This window comes from Dasypus novemcinctus, chromosome 4 (genome assembly GCF_030445035.2).
Source record: "Dasypus novemcinctus isolate mDasNov1 chromosome 4, mDasNov1.1.hap2, whole genome shotgun sequence".
NCBI classification, from domain to species: Eukaryota; Metazoa; Chordata; class Mammalia; order Cingulata; family Dasypodidae; genus Dasypus; species Dasypus novemcinctus.
In genome coordinates this window covers 114032683-114059751 of record NC_080676.1, presented here as the reverse complement: position 1 = coordinate 114059751, position 27069 = coordinate 114032683, and the positions used below count along the sequence as shown (strand labels likewise).

At 42.7% G+C, this 27069-nt stretch overlaps 2 protein-coding genes across 4 annotated transcripts in view; one reads left to right on the top strand and one right to left on the bottom strand.

The window, feature by feature from the left end:
• STX19 (syntaxin 19) overlaps positions 1-2240 on the bottom strand; it is a 92169-nt gene extending 89929 nt beyond the window's left edge. The window contains exon 1 of the transcript XR_009185595.2: positions 2172-2240. The gene's annotated coding sequence lies outside the window, so the exon portion shown is untranslated. The remainder of the gene's footprint in view (positions 1-2171) is intronic.
• A 50-nt stretch (positions 2241-2290) lies between these two features.
• Positions 2291-27069, top strand: part of NSUN3 (NOP2/Sun RNA methyltransferase 3) — a 95452-nt gene continuing 70673 nt past the window's right edge. For all 3 annotated transcript variants that reach the window (XM_058296032.1, XM_004446644.4, XM_058296031.1), the window contains exons 1-2: positions 2291-2428; positions 3266-3375. In XM_058296032.1, the coding sequence (XP_058152015.1) occupies positions 2417-2428; positions 3266-3375 (122 nt within the window). In that variant the 5' untranslated portion in view covers positions 2291-2416. The remainder of the gene's footprint in view (positions 2429-3265; positions 3376-27069) is intronic.

Below are 27069 nucleotides of genomic sequence, written 5' to 3'. Positions count from 1 at the left end.
GGGCTAGGGAAGGACTGCTAAGGCATGTGGAGTATTTCTTTTCAGAGTAATGAAACTGTTCTAAACTTTTTTTTTTTAGATTTATTTATTTATTTCTCTCCTCTTACCCTCAACACCCCAGCCTCAGTTGTCTGTTCTGTGTCTATTTGCTGTGTCTTTTTCTTTGTCCGCTTCTGTTGTTGTCAGCAGCATGGTGTTTCTTTTTCTTGCATCATCTTGTGTCCGCTCTTCGTGTGGGCGGTGCCATTCTTAGGCAGGCTGCACTTTTTTCCGCAATGGGTGGCTCTCCTTACGGGGTGCACTCCTTGCGTGTGGGACTCCCCTATGTGGGGGACACCGCTGTGTGGCACGGAACTCCTTGCGCGCATCAGCACTGTGCATGGGTCAGCTCCACACAGGTCAAGGAGGCCCGGGGTTTGAATTGCGGACCTCCCATGTGGTAGACGGATGCCCTAACCGCTGGGCCAAGTCCGCTTCCCTGTACTAAATTTTTTTGTGGTGATAAATGCATAACGTTGTGATTATACTAAAAGTCACTGAATAAACACTTTGGATAGATTATACGGTATATGAATATATCACCATAAAACTGCTAAATAAATAGATCAAACTATAAAAGGGGGGCCAAATATGGCTCCCTTGTTTAGGAAGAAATTTTCAAGCCTAAATCAATGGAACCAATTATAACCAAACAATTGGTTGCCTAAAAATTTCAAATATTTTCACCTAAAAGACAAAGGATTATGAGAAGAATTGGAGAAGTCCTTAAAATATATCATAGTTAACATCTACTATATAACCATAGTAAACATAGCAAGAAGACACCTATGGATAAATGGACATCAGCAAATAACTTACAAAAGGAATATAATAGCTAATAAAAGTTGAAAACCTATTCAAACTGAAGCTATAACTAGAAATTATAAGGAGATATTTGGAAGTACAAAGATTCATGAGCAAATATGTTTATCAATAACAAGGGAACAGCTAAGTAACATGCCTTCCAACCATCTAATATGATGCAACTACTAAAAATGTATAGAAAGAATTTTTAATGATACTTTAGGAAAATGTGTAAAATTAGAGAAATACATCAAAATGTTGGTATAATTATCTGTTTCGTGGCATAATGCCTAGCTTTCATTATCATTAAAAAAATTTTTTAGGTTTTCTACGATAACCATTAATTTAAAATTAGAAAAATAGGGATATGCTGAAAGAATTTAAAAATAGAACATTAATATGACCTTTTTCCAAGCATAATATGTTGCCTTTTCAAAACAAAACAGTGTATATATGATTCTTATTGTTTCATATTTCTAAATCGCAAATGTAATACCACCATATTAGTCCATTAAATGCAACCTTCTGTGCTAAGCCTCCTAAATAAATTATATTAATATCTATAAATAAATATATTAAGCTCCAAATCACATTATTGTTCATGAGATTTATCTTTTTCCCTGATATATTTATATTATTGCACACACCTATATTGACTTAATGAGCATCAAAGACCGACTCAAAATGACTCTTATTAAATATCAGAGAAACATATTAAGTACAAATTTTCCCTGACATGATTCCTGATACATCCCCCCCGGGGACCCCTACAATGTTAGTGACAGTACAAATAAACTGCCATTCTCTTCAGAAAGGCTGAAACACACATACCTTCCTGAGGGTCAGTAATTCTTGTAAAGGTGAGTGGAGAGACTACTGTGGAGGATCATTTTATTCTTCACTCATTTGGTACCAGAACATGATAATGATCATAATAGCGAAAATAATACACAGCAGCAGCTAACATTTGGGCGTTAACTGTTTACTAGTGTTAAGTACTTTACATGTATATTTCAATCATATTAAGCCGTTCACCTTCTCACCCCATGGACCCACTCCAGTAATGCACATGCCTTAGTTTCTTTTCCCCATACCTACCCCATTCATTTTCTGAGCTCTGGATATATGGGTTTAAGAGAGTCATTAGATTTGGTAGATTAATTTAATAATTAGCTTCGCCTTTAAAAAACGGATCATACAACCAAGCGTACAGTGACAAAGATTTCATTTTTATTGAGCCCTGTCCACATAACTAAGACATCCGTCCCTAGACACTCGCCACGCCCTCAGAAGCAGACGCCGACCCCAACAGCCCAGGAAACACCCACCTTCACCAGTCACCTTCAGAAATAATTTCTCGCGTGTCTCTCGCGGGATCTAAGTCTTAGACGATGCTGCGGTAACTCAGGGAACGCAATGTCTCGCGAGAAGTTAAGCCGGAAGAGTGCAACTTTAGGAGCAAGTTCGGCAAGTTCGGCAGATTCCGGAAATCATAGTTTTCTATTTTTCTCCTCGGAACCTTTCGGATGCTAGGCGATTGTAGACCCTCTGTTTGACAACTTTTTGCAGCACCATGCTAACCCGGGTGAGGGCTGGGGCCCGGCCGGGCGCGTCCGACTGAGCCAGGCATTTCTCTCCGCGACCGAAGTGACGGAGGGGGTGGGGGTTTGGGATGAGGAAAATTCACCTTCGACCGCTCCTTGGAGATCTACTGGGTTTTTCGGCTTCACAACCCTTAACCCTACAATTATGACAGCGCTGATGCTTGTCTAAAAGGCTCCGTGTGGTTTTCTCCCAAAGACTCTTCATTGCCGGCTGATAACCTCTTCCCGCTCTCCACCTCACAGAATTCTCGTTGCCCTCAAACAGGATGTAAGCTCCTCGAGGGCAAAATCTCTGTTGCTGTGTCCCTAGAACTTAGAACAGTGCCGATTACTTAGTAGGCCCTCAATAAACGTTTATTGGAAGAGTAGATGGAACTGAATTGCAAGGAAGTTTCCAGAGGAAATTGAGTGGCTCGGGTTTTTTTGTTTTTTGTTTTTGAATTATTTTGGAATACTTTTAGATTTACATAAAAGTTGCAAAGATAGTTACCGTATTTCGCAGAAATTTCCCCCTAATGTTTACATCCCGAGTGACTTTTTAAAGTTAATTTTGTTCTTTTTGACTCAGCTTCCTTAACACCACTGCTTTAACCTTTACTTCTTATTTGGGCAATAATCATTTGGAGAAACTCTTATGTTCCCCAAGTAGATCAAGTTAGTAATAAGGTTTTGTATTTTGGTATTGCTCCCATTACAAGAACTAGTAAGTATCTAAAGGAGTGGTCTAGTCTAAAAAAAAAAGAAAGACAATACTTACGTTGAAGTGCAATAAATTTGTTATTTTAGTGTGTGTCACCAACTTTTTCTTATCATCATAGCTGAAAGCAAAATCAGAGGGGAAGCTTGCAAAACAGATTTGCAAAGTTGTGTTGGATCATTTTGAAAAACAGTATTCCAAAGAATTTGGAGATGCCTGGGATACAATAAGGTTAGTAACTTATCTCTTGATGCTTTTCGATAGAACGGAGGGAGTAAAGTGAGTCATACCTTTCTGGGGGAGGAAAGGGGATGCCATCAGGATAAAAGGTAATGAAATCTAAACTTGGCTGCCCTTTCCTAATCTATAGTAAGGGAATAACTAAGAGGAAATTGAATCATAGGAGAATGGAAGGGGAAGAAGGAAAATTTTGCAGTGATCGCAAGCAAAAATTATGCCCTTTGAACAGTTGCAGTAGTCCTTTAAACAGTAGTGTTCACCAGTTTGATAAAATTATACTGTAATCAAAAAACCTTTAAAAAACCTTTGGGGGATATTTGACTAGTTTCTGAAATTCAGAAGATAATATAACAACTATCTTTAAAGCTAAATAATCATGCTTTATTCATTATCTCATTTCTTCTCACTTTAAGTATATGGCTGACTATATTTTGAACACATACCACACACTTTAATTCTGTAAAGGTGTTATGGAAAAGAGAAATAGGAAAGATGTTTAATACACAGAATAAGTCAGAGAAATTTGATTTGTATGTTTGATGAGCTTTGCAGTTGGTTAGAATGTTCCTGTACTGGTTCATTACATTGAGTACTTGATACTGTATATCATGGCCTATGGAATATACAAAAAGCAAGGCAGTCCCCATGTTCAATCTGCCTGCAGTCTGGTATTTGCATATGGGGTGGGGTTAGGGGCAGTGTATTATAACTAAGTAAACCTCTAATTCAGTAAATATGGTAGAGGTAGGAATTGGGTGCTACAATGAGGAGTACTTTGTCTTATCCACCAAAGCCTGAGGGTACCAGAGGAGCTCTGAGGAGGTACCAGGTCTTCTTTATTGAAAGAAGTTAACTTGGCTTAAGGAACCAGGCATTAAGGCAGCAAGGAGAGGGTGTACTGTTCATGAAGTTACGAAAGCCCAGTGTCTTGCACAGGAAAAAAAAAGTTACATGGCCACAAACAGTATCTGGAATGGGGTCCAGACAATAATTTCTTAGATGGTTGTCTGTCATTCCAGATCAACTCCGTTAGCATTTCTCCTTTACAGTTTTAATCTTTATTTATTTATTTTTCAAAAAATGTCTTGGCTAATACAGATAATAAAGTTTAGGTGTGTTCAGAGATGACTTTGGGACACATTATGCTGCTTCCAGAATTCATATATACTGCAAAGTGAAAGTATTAGTTATAATTGTGTTTTTTAGTTCAAAAAGTAAAAAATTTTATTTCAGAATAAGTTGTGTGTTTTATTTAGATGTCTTTCGTCACAGAGAAGAGAGAATGAATAGTGGAATACATAATAAATTCATAAGGGTTTTAGTGTTCAGAGGTACTCAAGTATAAAAGAACTGTAATATCTAAATAACCAAACATCTCTTGCATGCTTACTTTGTTCCAGGCAATATTAACTTATTTGATGCTTAGAACAAACTTTGAGATTTGTTTCCCATTTTTCACTTGAGGAAACTGCAGAGTTTAAGTAACTTGACTAGGTTCACTCAGCTAGTAAGTGGCAGAGCTGGGATTTGTGTTCAGTCTTACTGGCTCAAGAGCTTACACTACTAATAAGTAGTGCCCCTCATACCTGGACTGTAATTAGGCATACTTGGATGATTGTAAAAAAAAATTTTTAGAGAGATATTTTATCTGCAGATTTTGTAGTAATCTGGATAATCATACTCTTTAATTAGAGTTATTTTCCTATTTAGTGTGGTTAAACAAACTTATAAATTATTTTACCCTAAACCAATTGGGCAGTGAACTTTAAATCCGTTTAATTAGCTGTGCCTTCTGCTTCATCTGCCTTTTTGTTGGGTATTCATGGTAATTTCATTTTTGCATAAACATGTGCTAAATTTGCCAAAGGCAAAACAAAGACTTTCTTTTCCAGCCTAGAAAGTAGTTTGAGCATGAAGATGGCCTGAGGAAATAAGAACAGAATTAAGTATTTTTGTAAGGAGAGGTTTTATGGTTCTTTTTTATTTTTTAACTGTTTATTTTCAAGACATAATATTGTACTTAGAAAGTCTATTTACTTCTAGGAGAAGGCAAGTGCCATTTTTTTTTCCATCTAGATAGTAATTTACTCAGTATTTTTTAAACAGTATTTTCAGTTTATTGTAGTGGAGAAGATGAAGTATTTTATTTTCCTTACTCAGTCGTCACCCTCTGAGCAGCCATTTAAAGTGAGATTTGTTTCCCATTTAAAGTTGGAGTGTATCCTGTTTAATTTTTGTTCTACTTCTTGCCTGTATATTATAACTTCAGGTGAGCCCATTTGTGGCATGACTTAAACTATCAATATGGTATGGCCTCAAGATATGCTTTCATTCCCAAGCTACAGTCCCGGACTTCTAAGTGTTTTCTGAACTTCTCTTAGTTGCCCTAGACAGAGTAAACGTATCTCAGAAGTATAGTTTTCCCTTCCAAATGTATGTTGCCACTTGCTACATGGATACTTGAGGCATCACAGTCAGTGTGGCTTCTTCCTTTCCCTTCCTAACCTTAACTACCACCGTTAAAATCCATAAGAATAAGGTTTTGGTAGAGAGGTATTGTATGGGAATTCTGCACATTATGCATGATTGTTTTGTAATTTCACAGCTTCTCTAATTAAAAAAAAAACCCAAATGGTTACCAAATACTGTTGCTTCTACCTGAGAAATCTCTTAAATTGGATTTCTCCTTTCTATCTCTGCTGCTGCTAATTAGATAGGCCTTTATCATTTCTTATCTGGCATATTTCAACATCCCCTTCCATTGTCTCTCACCTTTAGTATTTGTTTTTTTTTTTCCCCAGAGTATTTTTTATTGTCTTTTGTAAAAGGATGCATAGATCACAAAAAATCTTACATTAAAAAATATATAGGGTTCTCATATACCCCCACCTCCACCCCCCACTCCTATATCAGCAACCTCTTTCATCATTGTGGAACATTCATTGCATTTGGTGCATACATTTTGGAGCACTGCTGCACACATGGATTATAGTTTACATTGTAGTTTACACTCTACCCCAGTCCATTCAGTGGGTTATGGCAGGATATATAATGTCCAGCATCTGCCCCTGCAATATCATTTAGGACAACTCCAAGTCCTGAAAACACCCCACATCACATCTCTTCTTTCCTTTTCTTGCCCTCAACAACCACTGTGGCCACTGTCTCCACATCAGTGATATAATTTCTTTCATTGCTAGAGTCACAATAGTTCTATAGTAAAGTACCAGTAAGTCTACTCTAATCCATATTTTATTCCTCCATCCTGTGGGCCCTGGGATGGTGATGTCCACTCCACCTCTAAATCGAGAGTGGGCTTAGATCCCACATGGCCGATAGATGCGATTCTCCTGCTTGCATTTGTAGGCATTCTTGGTTCCCTGGTGTGGTGGTTGACCATCTGCACCTCCCTGTTAGCTGACCTGGGTAAGTCCAGTGAACCAGAGTGTTACAACTCTGCTGAGGCTCAGAGCCCAGCGGGCACGTGACCAGTCCAGAGATTCAGGTCTCCTGAGTATACACTAATGTAGTGCCAATGACCGGTTCAGTAAAAGTGACAGAAGAGGCCTGTGCAGAAAGGTCACATCTGAGTACAACTCCATCCCACTCAGGAACACAAATTACAAAGTAGGACCCATTGACAAGGCACTGAACTCCAGAGCCATCTGCCATGACCAGAGAGCCTGTGTGTCTCCATTGTCCTCAGGAGCACCAGTACCTGGGGTTGTATATACTTTGGCTCTCTCTGGGATCCTGCTGAGGGTGCATAAGCGCAACCTCTCTGATGACCTCCCAGCTCATTTTGAAGTCTCTTAGCCATATAAACTCGTTTGTCTTTACCATTTCCCCCTTTTATTCAAGAGCTTTTTCAAGTTGCATCACCAGCTAATGATTGGTAGTAATCACTCGGTACCATGGAGGCTCATCCCCAGGAGTCATGTCCCACGCTGGGGGGAAGGTAATGCATTTACATGCTAAGTTTGGATTAGAGTGGCCACATTGGAGCAACATGGAGGCCCTCAGTAGGTAACTCTTAGGCACCCTGCAGCTATAGGCCTAGTTGAAATTTCAGGCACACAGGCTTATAAGCATAGTCATCAGTATCAAGGGGTCATCATTGGACCATTCTTCACTGGTCTTTGCCCTTGCATTTGGGGGATTTTTAGTTGTTTCTTTATTTTAGTGACTGTTTATGGTACTCTGTGGCAGGCACAATTTTAAGCAGTTTCCAAATAATCCTTTCTACAATCCTCAGAGGTAGTTTCAATTATTTATTACTCTTTCCCTTTTATGGACATAGTTAACAGTAAATAGCTAGGCCTATGACTTAAAAGTCCATGCCTTTTCCTCTACCATTTGTGCTGTTTGGAGAGTCCAGAGTTTCAGTGTTGGACATGAGTGCACAGGTTTCATAATATAAGGTGTTCCTTATGTTCAGTATTTTTAGCCTTTTTTGCTTCCACCAGAACACAGATCTTCATTCAGGATATCCATACAGTGGATGACAAGTATGACAGATTGCCCTTCTATAAGAGACATGGAGGAAACAAGACCAAGAAAGAATATGAGGCCATCAGCGCATCATTCAATTTTGTAGAATAAAAATAAAATGGCTTATAAGCATACTTGGAGCACTTTCCATGAACTGATTTAGTCTTCATTCCTAAACCAAATTTTTAAAATGATTGAATGAGCACCCTCTAGTGGATAATAATGAGCACTAAAATGGGATTATTATTTTTCTGAAAAAAAAAATGAAAATTGGTTCTATAATCTACAGTGTTAGACCAAATGTCCTTAGTCATTTCTAGATAAAATTATTTTCAGTCCTCATCATTACACAAGAATAATGAAATAGTGGGAGAAAATATAAAATCACAGAAGTTGAATGAATATAATATGAAATTTGTGCATTCTTTTAAAAAATTTTAGTTGTTTTTTTTTAAAATATGGTGGCATTTTGTTAAAACAGTAATTACTCCAGAGACATCAAAGATTGAGCCTTTAATTTATTCAGGAAAGATTGAGAGCTTATGCCCTAGTGACTGTGTTGAGAAAAGAAAAGTAATACCCAGTAGACCAGTTGGGGATATAGTTGAGGAGACAGGTAGTATGGCATGAGCTGTCATCCTCAGTGTAGCTTCAATGCTTTCTCAAAGTTTTGTCAATCCTACATAAGTACCTGGTCAGTTTTACTTAATATATGTCTTGTAGTCAACTTCTGCTTTTCTTTAAAACTTATTGTGGAGAGGATGTAGCTCAAGTGATTGAGTGCCTGCTTCCCAATACAGGGTCCTGGGTTCAATCCCCAGTACCTCCTGAAGAAAAAAATAATAGAAGCTGGTGTTATAGCATCATCATTAAATAGGGGTGCCTAGCATATATTTTGTGCCTAGTATATGTATATACAGAGTGAATAATGTTGGAAAGGAGTACTAGTTTAGCACGTTGAGAGTAAGAGGCAACAATAATGCAGCACAATACAGGAAGACTTTCCAGGAGGTATTCAGGCACAAGCAGTTTTACAGCAATCAACTTTCAGATCTTCAACTCCCTTGCATGCTCTTTCAGAAAATTACTCTGCTCCCTTATGTGCGTTAGGTGGCATTTATTCTTCTTTCCTAGCCTGCCCTTCTGCAATTATCTTTTCCCATAAGAAAGGCCCACTCTCACCATCCTGACTCTTCTGTACCATATTCTTCCAGAGTATTAAAAAACCCCATGATAAACAGGGACAATGAAAATGTCATTTTGAGAGTTTAGAAATTAAATGACTTATGACTAACAACTCCTTTGACAAGTCAGGTGGTTTCCAAGTTTTGCTTTCAACAAAACTAAAGGAACACCAATTGAGATCACTTAAAATGTATTTTTGAAGATAGGTCACTAATGATTGGAGGGAGAATAACTCAAAGAATTCAAAGACTTTATTGCTGTAACAAAATGTATTTAATTTGATCCACTTTATTAAGTGAATGTTTTTCTCAGCCCATATGTCTATAAAAACTCAAAAATAGATACTAAATTTTGAACTTTCTTAAAAGAATAAATAAGTAATATATATATATATATATTTTTAAAGATTTATTTTTTTATTTATTTAATTCCCCTCCCCTCCCCCGGTTGTCTGTTTTCTGTGTACTTTTGCTGCGTCTTGTTTCTTTGTCCGCTTCTGTTGTCGTCAGCGGCACGGGAAGTGTGGGCGGCGCCATTCCTGGGCAGGCTGCACTTTCTTTCGCGCTGGGCGGCTCTCCTTACGGGTGCACTCCTTGCGCGTGGGGCTCCCTACGCGGGGGACACCCCTGTGTGGCAGGGCACTCCTTGCGCACATCAGCACTGCGCATGGGCCAGCTCCACACGGGTCAAGGAGGCCTGGGGTTTGAACCACGGACCTCCCATGTGGTAGACGGATGCCCTAACCACTGGGCCAAAGTCCGTTTCCCTAAATAAGTAATATTATCCATGATTGTATGGAAATAAAAGCTCACTTCATCAAGAGACACATACCCTATCAATTTTTACTTTTTATGTTTAATAATTGTGTCAGGTTTATAAGTTTTGATAAGTTTGGGCTACTAATAATTGTATTGATAACTTAATCCAGAAGCAGCTATTTTAACACTTAGAAATTTAATGTTTTAGGGAATACATGTTTGCATGTGTGTATGTGTGACAGAGAAATATGGTGGAGTGAGCCCACAAAATAGATATCAAGTGTAAAAATACAATTAGAGTAAGATTATACATACAGGGAAGTGGAATGTAAATAACAGAAAAAGGAACAGTACAATTTCTACCTGTTAAAGAAGAGCCAGTCCATGAGTTTTAAATGTGAGATATGGGTATCAAAATCACTCTGATATTTAGATTTAACTGGGCTAATTTTTAAAGTGTCAAATTTGGCAAAATGCTAGAAAATGCATCATTAGACATGGTGGAGATTTTGATGTCAACCTGAAACATGGTAGAGGGTACATAGTTTTTTCAAAATGAATCACTGGACCCTAGCAAAACATTTGTGTTGAGGATTGTGGGATGATGGTGTAATAGGAAGCTCCAGGAATCAGTCCCTCCAGAACAACTCTTAAATAGACAGGAACTGTCTGAATTAGCTATTTCAGAACTGGAGTCTAGTAGAACACTGTAGAGCATCTAGGGGAGAGCAGAAGGAAGAGGCTGGTGAATTATACTTAACAGTGGAAAATTGCTCTCTCCACACGGTGGTTACTGGCACCTATCCCATACCCCAAGACAGGCTGCAATGAGGTATGGCCTCAGGCGTAGCTTGCTGGTGCCAGAAAGGAGCTTAAAAATCCACTTCTCCAAGAACTAGGGTTGGTACAGGCCAATTGCTGATCATGGATTTTGATTGGTTATTTCAGTCACTGGAGACTGGGCTCTGAAGGTGGTGATTATTCTTACTCACTTTGACAAAGGCAAAGGAGACTTAAACATATTATGCTTCCTGGGAGCTGTGGAGGAGAGCTGAAGGAAATTGTGGCTTTGGAGAGCCATGGAACCAACTCCTGATGCTCTTCCTGGCCCCTTCCCTCATTGGCTTTCCAATGCAGTTTGGAGCGAACTGGCATTCCTTTTATGGGTCTGTAGCGCCTTGTTCCAGCTTGGAAAGACTGATTCAGGAAACTCCTTTTTGGAGTGTACCACCTTCTCAGAATTTGCCCTCTGGGCAAAAACAGCTAGAGACAATGAAAGCAGTATAAGAAACTATTGAGGCACTCAAGGAGAAAGTTCTGAAAGCTGAAAGAGAAAAGCAATGTAATATGTACAAGGGAGTCCTGTTTAGATTAAGTGCCACTCTCTCATCAGAAGCCATAGAAGCAAGAAGGTGATGGGTTGAAATAATTAAAATGCTGAAGGAAAACAATTGTCAACCAAGAATATTATATTCGGTGAGACTTTCATTAAAAAATGAGGTAGAGATGAAGAACATTCCAGATAAAAGCTGAAGGAGTACATCACCACTAGACATTGCCAGTACACACAATGTTAAAGGGAGTTCTTCAGACCTAAAGGAAAGAACGTTAGAGAGTGGTTCGAAATGGTATAAAGAAATAAAAGCCTGTGTTAAAGATAACCATTTGGGTAATTATAAAGGCAAGTGTTATTGTAGTCTATTATTTGTTAGGTAACTCCCCATATTCCTACAGGTGCTAAAATGCAGTGCATAAAGAGCAATGGTAAACCTATGGTTTGGGACATAATGTATAAAGATAAAATTTGAAACAAGACTAACAAAAGGTCAGGGAAAGGATAAGTATAGAAACAGTGTTTATGTATGCATTTGGACTTAAGATGATAGCAAATCAAACATTAGTACAGATTTAGGATGTTAAATTTAAGCCTCATGATAACCACAAAGAAAACATTTGAAAGAAATTTATAGAAACTAATGAGATAGGACTTAAAATGGCACAATACCAAAAAAAAAAAAAAAAAGGACCTTAACAGAATAATTGAGGGACAAAAAAAGGTATAAGACTTACAAAGACCAAAGAGGAAAATGACAGAAAAAAATACTCTATTACCTTCAGTTTCTTTAAGTATAAAAGGATTAAAATCACCAGTCAAAATGCAGAGATTAGAAAAATGGATTACAAAAAGTGCACTCCGACTATATCCTGTTTATTAAAGACACCTTAAATTTATAGACACAAGTAGGTTGAAAATGACAGAATGGAAAGAACATCATCTGTAAATAGTAACCAGAATAGATCTTGGGTAGCAATACTAATGATACATAAAATAGATATTTAAGTAAAAAATAGTTAAAAGGGACAAAGATGGACATTATATACTGATAAAGTAGTTAATACAATAAGAGGACTTAATAATTATGCACCTAACAGAAGAGCCCCAAATATATGAAACAAATATTAACAGATTTGAAGGGAGAAACTGACAATTCTATATTAATAGGAGATTTTAATACTCCACTTTCAATAATGGATAGAACATCAAGATAAAAGATCAGTAAGGAAATAGAAGACTTGAATAATACTGTAAACCTTACAGACATATATGGAGCATTTCATCCAACAACAGAATACACATTTTCTACTGCACATGGATCATTCTCCAGTATAGACCATAAGTTAGGTCAGGAAACAAGTCTCAATACATTAAAAAATGTTGAAATCGTACACTCTATCATCTCTAACCACAATGGAATGAAGCTAGAAATCATTAACAGAGGGAGAAATGGAAAATTCACAAATATGTGGAAATTAAGCAACTACTCTTAAACAACCAGTACCCATTGTTTTAGTTTGCCAAAGGCTACCTATGCAAAGTACTAGAAATGTGTTGCCTTCTATAAGGGGTATTTGGGATAAAAGCTCACAGTTCTGAGGCAATGAAAAGTTCAACTCAAGGCATGATAAGAGGTGCTTTCTTATCAAAGTCAGCTAATGTAGATCCTGGCATTGTTGCCATATGGTGAAGCAAGCTTGCTGCCAATCTCTGAGGAGGTCTCTGCGTTCCCCTCCAGAATCTACTGTCTCTTGGAGTTCAGCTGTGAGCAACCAAGTGTAGAGCTTGTCTCTTTCCAGGCCTCCTATATCATTATCAGCTGTTTTCTCTTCCCAAATTCAGCTGTAAACTATCAGTCATATAGCATGGCTGGTCTCCTTTTGAGCTGCTCCATGGCCCAGCTTCTTGGGCTTCATGCTTAAGCAGTCCTCTCTCACATTGAAGAATCAAATCTGCCAGCTCCCTTTTTCGTGTCTATCTGAATCTCCATGTCTCCCTTTATTCCAGACCCAACAAGAGGAGAGAGACTCAAAATGAATCACACCCTACTGACTTAAACCAGTCAAATGGGTCTCACACCCACTGGAACAGATTAATTTACAAACATACTCTTTATCTTCTTGGGATTTATAAAGTAATCTCATGCTGTCACACCCACTAAATAGGAAATCACTAGTAAAATTAGGAAGTATCTTGAGGTATATAAAATGAAAATACAATATACCAAAACTTACAGGATTCAGCAATGGAAGTGCCAAGAGGGAAATCTGTAGCGCTCTATGCTTATGTTAACAAAGATTTCAAATCAGAAACCTAACCTCAAAACTAGAAGAACTAGAAAAAGAGTAAATGATCCCAAAGCAAGCATAAGGAAGGAAATAACAAAAGATTAGAGCAGGGCTAAGTGATATAGAGAATTGAAAAAAAAAAAAAAAAGAATCAACAAAAGCAATAGTTGGTTCTTTGAAAAGATCAAAAAAGTTGACAATGGTTTAGCTAAACTAACAAAGCAAAAAAGGAGGACACAAATGATTAAAATCAGAAATGAAAAGGGAGACATTACTACTGACCCCCCTGAAATAAAAAGGAATATAAGAGGATACTGGGAAAAACTACATGCCAAGCAATTACATAACCTAGATAAAATGGACAAATTTCTAGAAACACATAAACTACATATACTGATTCAAGGAGAAATAGAATATCTCAACAAACAATAACTAGTTAAAAGATTGAGTCAGTAATAAAAAATCTCCCAACAAAGAAAAGACCAGGACCAGATGGCTTCACAGGGAAACTTTACCAAACATTCCCAGGAGACTTGACTAATCTTGCTCAAACACTTCCAAAATATTAAGAGGAGGGCGCACTCCCTAATTCATGCAACCAGGACAACATCACCTTCATACCAAAGACAGATAAAGATATGACTAGAAAAGAAAATTACAGACCAATATCTCATAAAATAGATTCAAAAATCCTCAACAAAATACTAGTAAACTGAGTCCAACAGAAGACTAAAATAATTATATACCATGATGACATGGAATTTATCCCAAGTATGCAATGGTGTTTGATATAAGAAAATCAATTAGTATTGATTGTTTGTTGTTCCCTCTAAGATCAGGAACAAGACGAGGATGCCCACTGTTACCAGTTATTTAATATTGTACTGGATGCTCTCGCCAGAGTGATTAGGCAAGAAAAAGAAATAAAAGGCATCCAAATTGGAAAAGGAAGTAAAACTCGCCCTAATTGCAGGTGACATGATACTATATACAGAAAATCCTGAGAAATACACAGCAAAGTTACTAGAGTTAATAAATGACAAAGTGACATGGAACAATGGACAATGCCCCAAAATCAGTAGTGTCTCTATACACTAGTAATGAACAATCAAATGAAAAAAAATCCATTTACAATAGCTACTATAAGACTCATATCTAAGAAGAAATTGAAAAAAGAATGTAAAGGACTTGTACACAGAAACCACAAAAAGTTGCCAAAAGAAATCAAAGAAGATCTAAATACATTGAATGACATTTTGTGTTCATGGATTAGAAGACTAAATATTAAAATGTCAGTACTTGAGAAGCAGATTTGGCTCAACTGATAGAGTGTCCACCTACCACACATCCAGGATTCAAACCCAGGCCTTCTGACCCTTGTGGTGAGCTGGCCCACGTGCAGTGCTGATGAGTGCAAGGAGTGCCATGCCACGCAGGAGTGTCCCCTGCGAAGGGGAGCCCCACGCACAAGGAGTGCAGCCATAAGGAGAGCATCCCCGTGCAAAAAAAGCACAGCCTGCCCAGGAGTGGTGCTGGAAACACAGACCTCAGCAAGATGACACAACGAAAAGAGACACAGATTTCCGGTGCCATTAACAAGAATTCAAGTGGATACAGAAGAACACACAGAGAATGGACACAGAGAGCAGACAATGGGGGGGGGGGGGGAATAAATAAAAAATAAATCTTAAAAAAAAAAAAGATGTCAATACTACCCAAAGTAATTTATAGGTTCAATGCAATCCCAGTCAAAATTCCAACAGCCTTCTTTCTACAGAAATAGAAAACCCAAACACCAAATTTATATGGAAGGGAAAGGGGTCCTGAAAATCTAAAGCCTTCTTGAATAAGAAGAATGAAGTTGGAGGACTCACACTTCCCAATCTTAAAACTTATTACAAAGCCACAGTATATGTGTGTATATGGCTTTTCCAGAAATGGAAAAGCCAATATCAGATTTATATGGAAGTACCTCAGATAGCCAAAGCCATCTTGAAAAAGAATGAAGTGGGAGGACTCACATTTCCTGAGCTTAAAACTTACTCTAAAGCCACTGTAATCAAAACAACATGATATTGGCACAAAGGCAGACATTTAGGCCAATAGAATTTAATTGAAAGCTCAGAAATCCATCCTCACATATATGGCTGACTGATTTGTAACAGAGAATCAAAGACCACTCAGGAAAGAATAGTCTCTTTAACAAACAGTGCTTGGAAAACTGGATATCCATTTGCAAAGGAATGAAGGTGAACCTCTACCTCATACCATATACAGAAATCAACTCAATTGGATCAAAGACATAAATGTAAGAGTGAGAACTATAAAGATCATAAAAGAAAACATTGTGACGCTTCTTGTACAACTTCTGTTAGGCAGTGGTTTCTTAGACTTTACACCCAAAGCACAAGCATCAAAAGAAAAAATAGATCAATGGGATCTCATCAGAATTTAAACTTTAGTGCTTCAATAGATTTATGAAAGTACAACAACAACATTACACAATGGGCAAAATGTTTGGAAACTACATTTCTGACAAGGGTTTAATCTATTTAAAAAACTCTTCAACTCAACAACAAAAAGACTAATAACCCAGTGTAAAAATGAACAAAAGCTTGAATGGACATTTCTCCAAAGAAGATATGCAGGTAACCAACAGCATGTGAAATGTTGTTCAACTTCATTAACCATTAGGGAAATGAAAATCAAACCCAAAATGAAATACCATTCACACATACTAGAATAGCTGCTATTAAAACATAAGAATTACAAGTTTTTTAGAGGATGTGGAGAAATAGGAGCACTCATTTATTACTAGTGGGAATGTAAAATGGTATAGCCACTATGGAAGATAGTTGGGCAGTTTTTCAGAAAATTAAGTGTAGAATTACCATATGACTCAGCAATCCTACTTCTAGGTACATTCCCAAAAGAATTGAAAGCAGGGACTCAAACAGATATTTGTCACCAGTATTTATAGCAGCATTATTCAAAATTACCAAAAGGTAAAAGCAACTCAAATACCAAACCAGTGAATGAATAAACACAACGTGATTGTGTTAGGTTTCTCTAGGGAAACAGAATCAACAGGAGATATCTGTCAATAGTAAGAGATTTTTATAAGAATCTTTCACATTATCATGGGGATGAACAAGTCCAGGTTCCGCAGGCAGGCTGCAAACCAAGGACTCCAATGAAAGTCCAGGGAAGGTCCTTGAGGAGTTTCCGGGAGACTTTGGCTGTCCAAAGAGGAGCTGGAAAATTCTCTCTGAATGCTGACATCACTTCCCCTTTTAAGGCATTCAACTGATTGGATAAAACTTCACTTATTGCTGATGGCAGTCTCCCTGACCGATATAAATGTAATCAGCTATCTACGCAGCAAGGTCACTGATGGCTAAAGTCCATAAATGTCCTTGTATTACAATTATTCTCATGCTTTCTTGACTAAACAACTGGGCACAATTATCTGGCCAAGGTGACACATTAGCCTAACCAGCTCAGTGATGTATACATACAATGGAATATTATCCAACCACAATAAGGAATACAGTTCTGATTCATGAAACCTTATAGGTGAACTTTGAGGTCATCATGTTGAGTGAAATAAGCCATATAGAAAAGTACAAATATTATATGATTTCATTGATATGAAATAAGTAGGATAAGGAAACTCATAGAGTCAGGAACTAGAATTTAATTTACCAGGGCACAGGGTGGGAGTAGGGAATAGGGAGTTAGGTTTAAAAGGTACAGAGTTTCTATCTGGGACGATGGAAGAGTTTTGGTGAGGGATGGTGGTGATGGTAATACATCATTGTGAAATGTAATTAACAGCATTTACCGTTAAAAGGTGATATTTTAGGTTGTATATATGTTATTAGAATAAAAAAAAAATCCACGGAACTGCACAACACAGACAGTGAACCCTAAGGTAAAGCATGGACTTTAATTAATAGTACAAGTACGTAAATGTGCTTTCATCAGTTGTAACAAATGTACCACACCAGTGCACAGTGTTAATATTAGGGTTGTGTATGTGAATTCTCTATTATATGCATGAGTATTCTGTAAACTTGCAATTTCTCTAAGTGGAAAAACAATAACAACCATTTGTAAATCACTGACCTTGTTCATGTTCTGCTGGCCAATGTGGTAGTTGTCTTCCTCTGTCCTTGGAAACTAGTAAATAGACCAGCTTCATTCTCCTCCTCTTGAATCTTGGAACAAGGCCTGGAGTATATACCCTGCTTGGCTATTTGTTCATCCATCAAAACTCTGGGCTTGAGTAATGCTTCCAGCCTTAGGACATCAGCCCATCTAGTGCAGGTACTGGAAGGGGTCAGGCTAGGGATTGGGAGTAGGAGGAGAGGGAGGGACAGCATCAGGTGATTGGTGGGACCCACTTTAAATCACAGCTTACATTTCTCTGGACTAGGAAGTACCAGCTTGAGACAAGTTAGTTGTTCCTTTGCTGCTAAATTGCAGGTGGTCCTGTGGGCAGGGTGTGGGAAACTGTTCCCACTGTTAGAGTTGATTGGCCAGCTTTTGGGAGGCCAGGGCCTCTAATGTTATGTAGGGATGGGGATGGAGACTATACCATGAATGCTTTGGTACCAGGACTCTACACTTTGGGAATTGCTCCTATAGCACATAGAGTTTTAAAACCAACCTGAATTTGAATTCAAGTACTTAGTCACTAGTGTTGTGACCTTGTATAAGTTGCCAAATCTTTGAAAGTCTAAGTTACCTAACCTCTAAAAATACCTGCCTCTCAGGTTTGTTATGTTGGTTAAATGAGGTAAGCATGCACAATGTACATTGTAAACAACTGACTGATAGCTTTTAATATTAATATTATTAGGGTGGGGTGGAGGGGATATATTGGGTGGTATTTGGAAAAGCTTCCTTGAAGAGACAAAGTCTAAACTGCCTCCTGAGAGGAGAGCTGGAGAGTTAGCCAGGCTTCCAGTGGGTAGGACAAGAAAGTTTAGTCTAGGCAGATTGAGCAGTTTATGCTGAGACTGGTAAAGGCTAAAGAAAACTTGTTCTAGCAAATTCATATAGTCCAGTGTTCTGGATATAGGTTATGAGGAAACAGAAATTTTATTCCTTCTAGTGGAGGCCTTAGTTTACTTAGTTTTAAAAGGTTGAGGGGGTGGCAGACTGGGCCCAGTGGTTAGGGCATCCGTCTACCACATGGGAGGTCCGCGGTTCAAACCCCGGGCCGCCTTGACTCGCGTGGAGCTGGCCCATGTGCAGTGCTGTTGCGCGCAAGGAGTGCCGTGCCACCCGCCGCATAGAGGAGCCCCACATACAAGGAGTGCGCCCCATAAGGAGAGCCGCCCAGCACGAAAGAAAGTGCAGCCTGCCTAAGAATGGCGCTGCCCACACGGAGAAATGACACAACAAGATGACCGCAGCAAAAAGAAACAGATTCCCATAGATTTCCGTGCCTCTGATAACAGAAGCGGACAAAGAAGACACAGCAAATAGGCACAGAGAACAGACAACCGGGGTGGGGGCAGGGAGGGGAGAGAAATAAATAAATAAATCTTTTTCAAAAAAAAAGATTGAGGGAATATTTTTTGAAGATTCCTACTTCCACTTTGCTATTAACTATATTCTTCAAAATCTGAGGGTCCTCTGTTACCGCCTTTCTCCACCCCTCCTCCCCTTTCAGCCCCCGCCGTCCTTCCCGCCAGTCCCGCCCATATTGCCAACCTACAATCCGCCCTCTTCCCCAGTAACTGCTTACCTCAGGTCTGTCCATCAGCTTCAGCCTATCCACAGCCGCCCCTTAGCCAGCCCTCCCTTCATCATGCCCCTCCCTCTACCCAACCCTATATAGCTAAGTGTACTTCCGTAATAAAGCAGACCTGTTCTTGCGCTCAAGCGGTCTCTGTGGTTTTTCCCCAACCGCGCGTCCCCCACGCCTGGAGAACCGGTGCTCCCTCTTGGGGCACCCCCCGCCGGCTGATCGGCAGGAGCAAGCCCCCCCGACTCTTGGGCCTGAGCGAGGACGAAACCCCCACGCTCAGCTACAACTGGCGCCCAACATGGCGGCTCCTCCCCCGGCCCCTCTCTGCTGCTGCTGCTGCTGTGATCGTCCTCCTCTCCAGGTAGGGACCCCTCGCCCGGACGAGCCCCAAGGGACCCCTCGCCGTCGTCCCGTCCCTATCCCGTCATGGGCGCCTCTTTGTCATTGCGTCAGGCGCCGCAAGTCAGGGCCCTCGCTGCCCTGCTCGATGCCAATGGAGTCCGCATCTCCTTGCGGCAGCTCCAAAAGTACTGGGATCTCTTGCTCCCTTTTAATCCGTGGCTCGCCACCTGCCAACTCTGGAGCCCGGACACCTATTCGCGACTCATAGATCGAGTCACCTCCGCCATGGAGCACGAGAAATGCACCTTCCCAACAGGCCTCTTACCCGTTCTCGTTGCCATTCGCGCTTGTCTCCTTGGCGCCCCGACCGAGGCCGTTTATGAAGCTTCTCCCAAACGGCCTCTAGACTGTGATCCCGATGAGTCCGCTGACACTGACTCTCTGTCTAACCAACTTGCTGCTGCTCTCGAGCGCGAACCTCCCCGCCCGAGCTCCCTGCAGCAGACAGAAACCACTCTTGCCACTCCCCAAGATGGCGGACTTCCTCCTTCTTCCCCCACTTCTGCCCAAGATGGCGCGCATCCGGCTTCTTCTCCGCCAGTATCCTCCTCCTCCCGCCTCTACCCGCCTCTTCCTGCCCAGTCAGCATCCGGTTCGGGCCCGGAAACTGCAGGGTCGCCATCTTCCGCTAAACCGGAAGCGCCCCCCGCGCCATTTTGTCCGCCGCCGGATGTAGCTGCTCCGCCATCTTGGCCGGCGCCCGGAAGGGTCCTGCCGCCATTTTGTTGTCGCCCGGAAGCCGCTAAGCCGCCATTTTCTCACCCGTGTTCCGCTTATCCCTTGCCGCCACCGTACGGCAATAGTCCTTCACCTGCCTTGGCTGCTCCATCGGTCCCCGGTGCCACACCTTCTCAAACCCCTCAGCTGTATCCGCTGAATCCGCAGCCTACGCCACAGCGACCCCAAACTTGGCTACCCTTTACAGCGGAAGAGGTCAGAACCCTCCGCAAAGCTGTAAAGGAAGACGGGATTGGCAGCCCTTATGCGCAGCAACTACTTGAGGAGTTGGGGACCCAACTCGTTCTCCCATATGACTGGATTGCACTAGCCCGTGCCATCTTAACGCCGGGTCAATTCATTGAATGGCGCGCCCATTACCAAGCGGCTGTTGACCGGCAAATCGTGGAAAATGCCCAAGCCGGCGTCCTCGATCCCTCCGATGCATACACGGGCACCAACAATTATGCAAACCCTCGTTCTTATCTCGAAATTGAACCAGGGTTTTGGCACCGGGTAAAAGTCCTCGTCCAGCGGTCATTCTCTCTGGTTTCCACCAAGCAGCCCACCAAGCTCGCGCAGCTGCTTCAGGACTCCAATGAAACCTTCCCAGCATTTGTCGCCCGCGTCCTGGAAGCTTGTCAATGGAAAATTTCCAGCGAGGATGCCCAATTTGTGTTAGCCAAAGAGTTAGTCATTGACGGGTGCCTTGTGCCGTTCCGGGCCGTAGTCCTTCCCATACGCAACAAGGCTCTGCATGAATGGGTCCTTGCTTGCCATGACGTCGACCCACAAGTCAAAACACTCACTACTGCCCTTGCCTCTGCCATGGCTGTTTCATCCGGCCCCACTTCTGTCTGCTTTCGGTGCGGCCAGCCCGGCCACTTCGTCCACGAGTGCTCCCAGCCAGGCCCAGCGCCTCGCTCAGACGTGCCGTTGCGACGGCCAAGGGGCCCTCCTACGCCATGTCCGCGTTGTGGGAAAGGATATCACTGGGCCCGCGACTGCCGTGCCGCCCAAGGTTCCCAGCAGCCTTTAAACTCCCAGCGGGGCAGGCCTCAGCCCCACCCTCAAGAGGGCCCCAGGAGAATTCCCAAGCCATAATGTGGACAATGCCCATCACACGCCGCCAGAGACCCTCATTAGAGCTTAAATCGATGGACTCAATGGGCTTCTGGACTCTGGTGCTGAAGTCTCCTGTGTTCCCTTCGAGATCGCCACGTTCAATCACTGGCCCCTCGAAACTGGCCCTCAAGTCATCGGCGCCACAGGAGCCGCTACCTCCTGGAAAACATCTCAGCCTCTGCACTGGAGCGACCGAGAAGGCCACGAAGGCCAAATTTGCCCACTCGTCCTCTCGTCAGTCCAGACAATCTTATGGGGGAGAGATGTCCTCAGCCAGCTAAAAGCCCGAATCACCACAGAAGCCTTCTCAGCTGCGCTGCCCCCCCCTCATAGGGGCCACTGCTCCCATCGCAAAACCTGACCCTATCCCTCTGGAATGGGACACAGAGGAGCCCATCTGGGTCGAGCAGTGGCCCTTGCCAGCTCACAAGCTACAAGCTCTCTCTGCCCTCGTCGAAGAGCAGCTACAAGCAGGGCATATTGAGCCGTCCACTAGTCCCTATAATTCGCCAATTTTCGTCATTAACAAGAAAAACACTGGCAAGTTCCGCCTTCTCCACGACCTCCGTGAGATCAACAAGCATATTAAGCCAATGGGATCACCTCAGCTAGGATGCCTGCATCCCACCGCAGTCCCCCAACATTTTCATGCAGCAACCATCGACATCAAAGACTGCTTTTTCTCTATCCCTCTCCATCCCCGAGACTGTCCAAGGTTTGCGTTCGCAGTTCCACGCATCAACAACCAAGGGGCAGCACAGCGATTTCAATGGAAAGTATTACCTCAAGGCATGCGCAACAGCCCTACTATATGCCAGTTGTATGTCAACCATGCCGTTGAGCCGCTGCCCTCCAAATTCAATCCGGAGCACACACACATACATTCTCCACTACATGGACGACCTCCTTTTAGCAGCGAGCTCCAGTGCGCTCCTCAATGATCTGCTCTCGGCAATAATAACAAACCTCTCCAGCCTCCGGCTTACTGTGCAGTCTGACAAAATAAACCTCCAGCCTCCTTTTCAATTCCTAGGCTTTCATTTTCATCGGTTTATCCAGCCCACAAGCCCAAAAATCCACCTCTCTCCGAGGATGACATTAACTGAGCTCCAACAGCTCTGCGGGCAAATCAATTGGCTTCGCTCGGCGCTTCCCATCACAACAGCGCAAATGCAGCCTCTCTTCGAGCTTTTGCAGACAAGGGACAGCCCTCCAACGGCACCACTCGCAGCATCACTATCACTCCTGCGGCCCGAGAGGCCGTCCAACAAGTCAGCGCCGCCCTGCAACAGTGTCGCCTAGAGCGGTTCTCCCCCACCCTTCCAATCTTGGCTTTAGTTCTGCCAACACCAATCACTCCCACAGGTCTCTTGTGGCAAGATGGCCCTCTCCTTTTTCTGCATACGTCAAAGAGCAAACTCCCGAAAATCTGCCCTTTTATAAGGGCCTGGATCACGTTGGCCACTGACTTAGTACTTCTCTCCATACAAACATATGGCATCCCGCCACACACTATTGTTTGGCCTTTGGATGCCAAGGAAGTTACCTCCCTCATCATGAACAATGCCCAAATGCAGAGCCTGTTAGAGCTCTTTCGTGGCTCCTTTGACAACCACTATCCTCATCACCGATTGCTGCAGGGAATGTCTCAATTGGCATTTTCCAACCCGTTCCGTCCATTGCCGGCACGGAACCCGATCCCTTCAGCCATCACTGCCTTCACAGATGCCTCAAAAATGGCGTTTGCTGCCATCATATACATTCCTGGGAATCCTGAGCCACGGCAACTGCTGTTCGCAAATGACTTTTCTGTTCAAGTGGGCGAGCTTCTAGCTGTCGCTGCAGTCCTCAGTCTCCACCCAGACCAGCCTCTCAACATCTTTACTGACAGCCTGTACACTCTTCAAGTGTGCCGCGGCCTCCCGCTTGCCACTTTCTTACCGGGTGACTCAAACATTGATCGAGCGCTCGTTTTCGTACAGTGACTGCTTGAGGCGAGGCAGCAGCCTTGGTTCATTGCTCATATCAGAAGCCACTCTGGCCTACCAGGACCGCTGGCTCAAGGGAATGACCTCGCTGGTGCTTCTGTGTCAAGCCGCCAGGTAAACCCGGTCCTCCTACATGAAAACCCTGCCGACGGGCCGCGGCTTGGAGACTTTGTTAATCAAACCAAGCTCCTGCATTCCCAATTCCACTTCTCCGCGCTGTCCATCCGGAAGCTCTTCCCAGACCTTCCCATTGAAACTTGCAAACACCTTGTGCGCGCGTGCCGGACTTGCGCGCCATTGTTGCCACTTGGGCCTTTGCAGCCTCAGGGTGTTAACCCCCGCGGCCTCCGCCCCAACTCAAGGTGGCAATTAGATGTCACTCATGTCAGTGCCTTTGGCCACCTCAAATATCTTCATGTAGCAATTGACACCTTTTCGCATCTGTGCTATGCAGTCCCTCTTGCGGGAGAAAGTGCTAAACACTGCGTCCAGGCGCTTCGCCAAGCTATTTTGTTCATGGGAATTCCATGGGATCTCAAAACAGACACCGGACCAGCGTATCGCAGTGCCGCCTTCGCCATCTTTGTGCAGATGTATCACATCACGCATCATTTTGGCATTCCATACAATCCACAGGGGCAAGGAATCGTCGAGCGCACTCACCAACAGCTCAAGCTACTTATTCAAAAAGAAAGGGCCTCTTCTCCCCACAAGGCCCCAGCCAACGTCGTGACTGCCTGCCTCATTCATCACAATCTCCTAACCTTCGATGACCATGGACTCTCCCCCACCCATAAGCACTGGGGACCCATGTGGCAGCCCTCGCAAGTTCCCCTTGTCCATTGGAAAGACCCTGCCACAAATCGTTGGCAAGATCCAGCTTCCCTCCTAGCACAGGGGAGGGGCTTTGCTTGTGTCTTTCCAGAGTCTGAGCCGCAGCCACTCTGGATTCCTGGGCGCTGCATCCGGCCTGCCACTGACCCACTAGTTCCACCGAACGATCAGCACCCTATGCCTTCGGTGAGAGATAACATTGACAGTGGATACGGCCCAGAGGTCGCCCCGTTCACCCGGATCCAGCACCAGCCATCATCAAGATGCCGCACCGTCAGATGATGCCTCTACACAGCCTCGCAGCCGTTCTCTTCGTCCTGGCTTCCCTCGCTCTCCCAGCCGCTGCCAACCCGAGTCACCAGCCCTTCAATTGGACCCTCTCCCTCTGGCAACAAAAAAGGCTCCTCGCCTCAAATGTAACCGCCTCCGCCCCCTCTTTCACTACTGATGTCGCCAACCTCACTGGATGCACGAACCTTCCGTCTTATGAGTGGGGGGGACACAACCCCGCTGCCACAGGTTTCTCCACCTACTCCAGACCGCACGCCTATAGCTTCTTGTCTTCCTCTCCTTACTTCTCCCCAACTACTCCTCCCCCTCGGGCGAGGGGTACAGGGGCATCACAGGCCCATTTCGCTGGCAAGGCTCGGCGCGCTCCAGGCGCCGGCGTGCGCCGACCCTAATGGCGGGCACATGCGTCCTGGCCAGATGCTATGTCGTCCGCTCACAGCCAGCCGGTCCTCGTGGTCTCCCCCCACCCCTCGTCTTATCCCCGTGCCCGTCCCTATAACCTCCTTTTCCTCCTACTCTTCCTCCTAATCCTTGTCTTTTGTTGCTGCGCACGTCGAGCCATTCACACGTCGAGCCATTCACACCCACCGTGCGCACCAAAACTTGTTGCTTCTATTTCTTTTTAAAACAAAAGGAGCAATTGTTACCGCCTTTCTCCACCCCTCCTCCCCTTTCAGCCCCCGCCGTCCTTCCCGCCAGTCCCGCCCATATTGCCAACCTACAATCCGCCCTCTTCCCCAGTAACTGCTTACCTCAGGTCTGTCCATCAGCTTCAGCCTATCCACAGCCGCCCCTTAGCCAGCCCTCCCTTCATCATGCCCCTCCCTCTACCCAACCCTATATAGCTAAGTGTACTTCCGTAATAAAGCAGACCTGTTCTTGCGCTCAAGCGGTCTCCGTGGTTTTTCCCCAACCGCGCGTCCCCCACGCCTGGAGAACCGGTGCTCCCTCTTGGGACACCCCCCGCCGGTGGTTCGGCAGGAGCAAGCCCCCCCGACTCTTGGGCCTGAGCGAGGACGAAACCCTCTCGCTCAGCTACAGTCCTCTCTCACCAAAAGTCTTTCCGTAGCCTCTTAACTCTGTAAGATAAAATATAAAAACTTTTAACATTATACTTGGCCCATGATAATCTGCTACCAGCTGCACCAGACTGTTTTTAATTCCCTGAATGTGCTGTCATTCTTCCTATCTATGTGTTTGTAGATATGGTATTGCCTTTGCCTTGGAACATTCTTTCTCATTTTCTTAAATTTATTAATCCAAGATTTAACGTACTAGATAATATACAGAAATCAGTAGTGTTACTAAACTAACAACAATCCTTTTAAAGAATATGTAAAATGGAAATATGCAAGATTAATAACCTTTGCTAAGGGCTCAGAAAGAAAATATAAATAGAGAAACAGATTTTGGTTAGCGTTTGAAAGGCAATACAATAAAGATGTTAATTGTCCCCAAATACGAAATTGAATATAATCCTAGTCAAGGTAACTGTATCTATACTGTCAAAAGAACTGTTAACTACAAGTAAAAAGAAGAGAGCTTTACTAAAATTATAACAATTCACGAATTGGGCAACACCAAGTAAAAGGAAGTGTTCCAAAGCATTCAGGGGCATTGGGTATGTATATTGGAAAACAAGTACATTGCAGTTGTCGGGTGAGCCAAGTTCTAGCAGCTTATTGGAAGAGTAGGCAGCAGGAAACTTGTTCAAAGCTTAGGTTTCTTAGCCATAGTCAGAGGCCGTGCTAAAGGACAAAGCGGTTTCACGTATTAACTTGTTGCTGCTAGAACGGCTATTTTCAGTAGAAGGACCCACCCAACCCGGCGCCACAAAGGAGAAACATGCCTCTCAGTGAGAAGGTGATTTATTTTGAGTGCACTAGCAAAGAACTGGGGATATCTATCTTCCCAAAATAGTTCAAAATGAGAATGGGAGCTATGGTTTTTATAGGCAAAGAAAAGGGGTTGGAGGTCAAGGATCAAGTGATGACCGTTGATGCATTCTTGCCATGTTGGTGATGTTGCTGGATTTTTTAAAGGGTCCCTTGGGGAAGATTTGAGCATATTTCTTAATCCTGTGTTATCTCAAGCATGCCAAACTCCTGCTTGTTGTAGGTGGATATTGCTGTGACTGCACAAGGATATAAAACTTTTTGTTTCTGAGGAAAGTTACAGATTTATTGCGTTGTAAGGTGTTTCTGATACCATTCTGTGGTTTTGTTTTGAGATATTATCTTATTTCTGTTATTCCTGTAAGCAGAACTGGGAAGGTCTGGTTATTGTCCTTCTAGGAACTAAGAACAAAGAGTATTAGGTTAATAGAAAAGCAGTTTAGCTAGATCTGGGGAAGGTATCAGAATTTTTCAGAGATGCTTTAGAAAAGGAATTTTTAATAAGCACATTTTCCAACTGTCGAACTCCAAATTGAAATTCACATGGCACACTTCAAGTTGCAGTGTTATATTTCAATCCACCCATTCTTTGCATAGACAACTCCAGGGTGAGT